Below are 6,415 nucleotides of genomic sequence, written 5' to 3' on the forward strand. Positions count from 1 at the left end.
CCGAGTATGCATCAGTGATCCAGCATATGCGTGCGTACCGTCATCATGGATGGTAGATAAGGAGTTGAGAGAGATGCGTACTCAGCACATAGCACAGATAAGCTCGGGTGGGTTTCTTTGTAAGCAGGAAAGCTCCACTCACAAATGCTGTAGCTCAAAGTTGCATCTCTTATACCAAGCAAATAATAACTTATTTAAAAAAAAAAAAAAAAAACCAAAAACAGACAAAAAACCCTCCAACAGATATTGATAGCCTAGCTTTGTGGGTGTTTTGAGGATGAGGAGTTGTTGGGGGTTTTCAGGCCTTAATTTCTAAATGAAGTGGCATGACTTCCAGATTTTTAAAACTCGTTAACTACTTTTGCACAGAAATAACTAGGTGCATATTGTACTCAGTAAGAACAGCATTGTGCTTTAAAGGTTGTCTTCCTTCAGGGTCTGCTTTCCTGTTCCCTTCAGTGCACTATCGTGCCTGCATATGGAATAATCTCCCTGTCTAAGCCCCATATCCCATCCCTGTGCCCTCACCTCTGGCTTTTCTTTGGGGCTGTCCATGGAAGTTAGGAATTCTGCTTCTAGATTAAACTGAACAAAACCCAAAAATCAACGTGTCTCCATTGTACCTCTCTCTTTTGAGAGCATGTTCTGAGTGCCAATGTGATCCAGCCGCTCTGGAGGACTACAGAGTTTTGCCTTCTCAACTGTAAGGGCCAAGATGTCCACGTCTGAGGAAACTTTGAACATGAGCAGAGGCACTGCTCTGGGTTCTTGGAGAATCTGAAATACAGCATTTCTGGGGATGGACAGCAGTTGAGCTGTTGTTTTAAGAGTCCTACTTTAAGCCTTTGTGTCTGTATTAGTTTGATCATTGATCTGAAAGCTTGCAGTGGGTCTTGAAGAAGCATAATTCTCAGACCAACAGAAGAAAGCAAGAATAAAGTGGCTTAAAATCATCACTGTCCTCACTGGACTTCACATTGCCCAAAGTAATCCGTATAGCTTATTAGCTTTGGATGTGGGGATGCTGCCTAGTTACAGTAATGTTTCCTGTCTTCTGGAAGAGCAGCGTTGCCCAGATCTGTGCTATTTGCACATCTGCTGTGCTCCATCTAATCAAGCTCCTCAGAGCACTCCAAAGCACTTTCCAGTGTTTTCCTTAGCCACAACTGGAAACTTTACATCCTCTTTTATGTCACAGTAACTCTTACTACTGTAGCTTTTCTAGAAGAAGTCAAGCAGCACTGCGTTCCTGTCCCCAGTCCATATGGGCAGTAGATTTTTATTGCATTGAGCATTAAAGTGGCCATAACCTGTGGCATCCTAAGACTTTTGGAGGTTTCACTAATAAAGCTGGATGGAGGGAGGTTATTTCATTTTTGCTTTTCTCAGGGAATAAAAAGCTAATGGAAAAGCCATCTTTTGGAAATTGGGTGTTTCCTTCTTGGTCCAAAGGTAGATCTAGAAACATCATGAGCACTAACTGATTTTCAAGCAGGTGAAATAGCTGTAGTCTATAGAATAATACTGCTGAGTAGTTTATTCCGCAGATTTAAGGATTTTAGGATGATCTTTTAAGGGTCTAGAAGTGTACTGCAAGCAGAATTTCATTTATTATTTACCAAAATAGTTGAAACTCTCGGGTATTCATTAGGAGAGAGGAGTTGTACAGACTGTTCAAATATTCTCTCTGTGGTATTAGAAGTGCAGATGCAACAGGCTCCTGCTATCAAAAGAGAAACACTAGAAGTTGTAGGATAAGATAAGCAAATCTAGATAATAGGTTTGTAAACATAAATAGGCCTTTTAAGGGGTAAAAAGTAGACCTGAAACACTGCTATTTTTATAAGTCTGACTAATAATCCAATCAATTTTGAAGAAAAATGTATTTGAAAATCCTTTTTTAAATTGCTAGCATATGTCAAAACCAACAGAATTTCTTTGGCAAGTCCTAGGTGCTGCAGCGCTTGCTGGACATATGAATTCCAGCAAGAAATATGAGGATTACTTGATTTTGTTTCATCTCTGGGTTTTATTGGGAGGGAGGGGAAAGGAGAAAGGAAAAGAAGGGCATTTTCCTTGGTTATACTGTGATGAGCAAATCCTGGCTTCACTGACTTTCCAGGGACAAAAAATTGCTATGATATCAGACAGCAATGTCTCTTTTATGTTCTTTTTTCTGTCTTTTTTTTTTTAAAAGGGAAGTGAAGAGCTGTTTATGTTTTCCCTCCCCCCTCTCTTTCAGGATTTTTCTTCCAGCATACAGTTCGTTATCAAGTTTCAGAGTGTGCTTTGCAGCACTGAGTAATGCACTGGATAAAAATACCAAACATTTGATATCTTAGAATAACAAATCAGTTGGGAAGGAGCTTTTCTACTGCTGTTGCTTCCACCCATGTTGTACTTAAAGGGGCACTGCCAAAATAAAACCAAAGAATGCAGTTTGTGGTTTAGGTGTGTACAATAGATGAGTTACTGCTAACACTTATTTTCGTTGCCTTTAATATGTAAAGGAAGCAAAGCACAGTAGAAATTCTTATCCCAAAACAGGAGGTAATTCAGCCAATTCAAAGACAAAAATATGAAAAAAGGGCACATTTTTTTCGTTCAAAACAAATTAAAAAGATCTAATATTGAGAACACAACGTGAGCAAAATGACCTTTTGTTTTCTTGTAGCATCTTGAAAACAGCAAGGCCAGAAGGTTTGGGTTGATGCTGCCTTTGGGTTGGTGATGATTAACAGACCACTAGCAGTGTTTTGTAATTTAATAAAAAAGTAGAATAAGTTAGAAAACGTTCCTGTTGGATAATGAGGAACACCGAAAAGTTTGTTCAGTGTGTGGCAAGCTTTTCTGGTTGTTTGTGAGCCTGTGTGATCTAACAACATCAGTTTGCAGTTGATAATTCAGGAGAACCTTAACTCTCTGCAGAGAGTCTGTGTGCAGAGGAGCATTATTACTCTATTTTCATCATTCTGTGGAGTCCTAACCTTGGACCACTTCACGTGCCGTACAAAGTGTTTGTTCCTACTCACAAATATTTAGCACCAAAAATACAGTGGGTGGATGCAGGTGATAAATAAAACACAAGAAACCAGTGCTAAAGTGTTGGTCTGCAGGATAGGGAATACTGTAAATCAGTAATCTAACCTTTCTTTTTGCAGTTATCACTGCTAAAGGGAATGGTAAGGAGAGGTTTGTAGGAGGATGAGGCAGTTTTCTGGGGAGGTTCCTCCATGAGCAACAGGCAGCATAAGCAACAGCACATCAGTGCTTTTTAGAAAATCAAAGGTGCCACAGTAGGCTAACCAGAACTGTGAATCAACCAGAACATGGCCAAATGACAGTGTAAATGCTAGTGGGGCAGCCTGCGAGAGACTTTGAAAATGAAGACAAGCAGCTTGTATTTCACGTAGTAGTCGACAAAGAACAAGTGGCAAGACCATGCAAGGAGTGGTTACAACAACAGACCAGGAAAATTATCTTTGCAGAGACATTGCAAAGGGATATCAGCAGGAGAAAATTACCCTGTCAAGATAAGAGGAAAGGGTATTTTGTAATCCTAACGTGAGATGAGAATCTAGATGTGGATGGTCAGGAAAGGCTGTATTTTGCAGATGCTTCCTTCAAAACATCTTTAAGAACTAAACAAAGCCAGGACATGAGGTCACAGAGTAAAAAACAAATCCAAGGACAGAGCTAAGTTACCAGCCTAAATGCCATGCAGCGTAAGGATATTATTCCCACTAGTCAAGGTGTAGAGTACGCAAATAAATCTGTTTTGAAGAAGGTAGTTCAATTATTTCTCACAAGTAAGTTTACCAGAAACATGGAGTAGAGAGAAAAGATAAGATCCCCTGGGTCCAGAAGGTGGGAAAAGAAAGTAAGTTCTTCAAGAGGACACCCTGAAAGAACAGAGTGAAGGAGACCCAGGGAAGGATGGTGGTGTGAAAGCCAGAGGGAGGATAAGCTAACAGGAAGAGCAACATCAAGGTGCTGGTTTCTAGATTCAGTCATGGAGGAACTTAAGTGTTCATCCTAGTTCTCGGCAAAGCTGCTTGGCAGGACCCACCAAGTCAGGGGAGTGAAACCTGCAGATACTGTTCAGCAGAGGACTGGGGCAGGGCTTGCCAGTTGGCAAGCCACAAAGCTTGCAGTCAATGTGCATGCTTTCTCTGAAATGCTTCTGCATGCCTGCAGTGCTGATCTTACTCTTGGTACTGTTAAAAAGCCAAAAGAATTACTGGAAGAGCTATTGAAACGAAAGGTTGACTGCAATTAAAGTACAGTGAAACACACTTCAGCAGAGGAATCAAGGGTTGAAGGAGTTGTATAGAAAAGACAAGGTAGCAAAGGGCATGGCTTGCCTCTTAGAGACAAGCATGATGGTAATACAACTTTTTACCTTTTGTGAGAGAGAGCTATGGTTCTGCAGTGGAGCCGTTTTCCTTGGCAGTTGACTTGTCTTCTGAGCAACTTTGTTCTTTTCTGGGTTGGGATGAAAGAGTGGCATATGGTAGAAACAATACCAACCAGCACAGATCAAGGGAGTGCAGATCAGCAGCAGTAGTAAGCTTCTGAACCAATGTTGAAGGTAATGCTGCTGGACATCCTTCATAGCCCAAAGTAGCAGAGTTTGTCTTGCAGTGTCTGCAACGTGACTTCACAGAGCACTTCAAGAAAGGTCCACACTCAGTGTAAGGGTTTCAAAAATTCATCTTCATTTCTAGAATTTTGAATAGTATTTGTTATTTTCTTTATCCACTTCACATAATACATTTCACAGCTACTGTTGCTGGGGGGGGAACATGCCAAATCCTGCCCATTGTGAATAAGCCAAGAGGGTAACCATGGGAGCAGTGTTGTACTCAGCACTGGATCCTAAAACCCTCTACTGAGAAAGAAAATAATCCAGGTTACCTTGCAATGGATGAAGAGCTGAAACAGGACATTGGGGTGGTTTTGTTTTGCTTGTCTGAACCAAAAGAAATTAGTATGATCAAGAAAACCATATGTATTGTAGGTATAGTTATACTCAGGTTAATTTTCCTGTAATTTAACAGTGTGGATTTGTCTGCCCTTTACAGGCATGAATAACCGTGAAGTCTTGGAGCAAGTAGAACGTGGTTATCGGATGCCATGTCCTCAGGACTGTCCCATCTCCTTGCACGAGCTTATGATCCACTGCTGGAAAAAAGACCCAGAGGAGCGTCCAACTTTTGAATATTTGCAGGGTTTCCTTGAAGACTACTTCACTGCAACAGAACCCCAGTACCAGCCCGGTGACAACCTGTAAAGCCCTGGTCTCCAGACACTGTCATGAATTACCAGGTGTTTCTCAGCCCTGCCCCACCTGCCCTTCAGCTTCCAACTCCGTGATCAGCTTCTTCAGAGTGCAGTATCTTCCAGCACCACCGTGCACAGGAGGGGCTGAAGCTGGGAACTTCTGCAGCCCTTGCCTACAACCACTTGTCCTAATAATCTGAATGTCCTGGATGAAAAGGAGAAAAACACTTGTTTTTTCTTAATCAAAGACTCCAAAACTGCATTGTATTGATGTTACGTAAACTGCAAAACCTCTGTTCATTGTAAATAGTAACTCAGTGCCAATAACTGATCCTAGTGCTTTCCTTTTTTTAAAACGCAAAACCTATGTGATTTTAACTAGTCTTCTCCTGATTCAACTAAAAGTATTATTTTCCAGAAGTGGCCTCTTTGTCTAAAACATTTTTTTTCATGTTTTAACAAATAAAAAAAAAATCAGGACAGGTGTTTGGTTTTTTGCTTTTTTATATATAAAATATATATAATATATATACATACCTGTACATACAGTATATGGGTGCTATTGCAGAGGAAACTCATTTGGAATTGAATGAATCCTGCTGCAGCAGTACCCAGAAAGCGATAATTTTACTGCAGACATGAAAACACTGGTGGGATTCTGAAAGCCAGTGATCTAATTTTTGGCTTTTGCCAAGCATGATTTTTTTAAATTGGATTGCACTTTTTGTTTATGATTATGTACCTGTAGATGGTTGTAACTTTGCTCTTTCAGGAATCATGTGCTGTATTTACAGTAACGTTTCCAATGTTTGACAAGTGTGTGATGATTTGTTCTTGAAATTAAAACGAACATATTTAAAGCAAGAAAACTACACCACCACCGTTTGAACTGGAAAATTGAAACTGCAAGGACTTCTTGTATCAAAACATGTATACTGAAATGTTTCAAAAAGATTTATTAAACAGTGTAACCACATTCAGATGGTCTTAAAATCATAGCATTTTAGCCATGTCCACCTGCTAAACTGTTGGTCATGCAACTAGGATTTTTCTGTTTTATGTGTAACATTTTTCCATTGTAAAATAAGTGTGTTAAATGTCCTGTACTGCTAATGAAATTACTTTCTCTGTG

The 6,415-nt window shown here is 40.1% G+C and overlaps 1 protein-coding gene across 3 annotated transcripts in view; it reads left to right on the forward strand.

Moving 5' to 3' along the window:
- Positions 1 to 6,415, forward strand: part of FYN (FYN proto-oncogene, Src family tyrosine kinase) — an 80,837-nt gene extending 74,422 nt beyond the window's left edge. For all 3 annotated transcript variants that reach the window (XM_059835750.1, XM_059835749.1, XM_059835751.1), the window contains exon 13: positions 5,085 to 6,415. In XM_059835750.1, the coding sequence (XP_059691733.1) occupies positions 5,085 to 5,293 (209 nt within the window). In that variant the 3' untranslated portion in view covers positions 5,294 to 6,415. The remainder of the gene's footprint in view (positions 1 to 5,084) is intronic.

Source organism: Gavia stellata, chromosome 2 (genome assembly GCF_030936135.1).
Source record: "Gavia stellata isolate bGavSte3 chromosome 2, bGavSte3.hap2, whole genome shotgun sequence".
Lineage (NCBI taxonomy): Eukaryota > Metazoa > Chordata > Aves > Gaviiformes > Gaviidae > Gavia > Gavia stellata.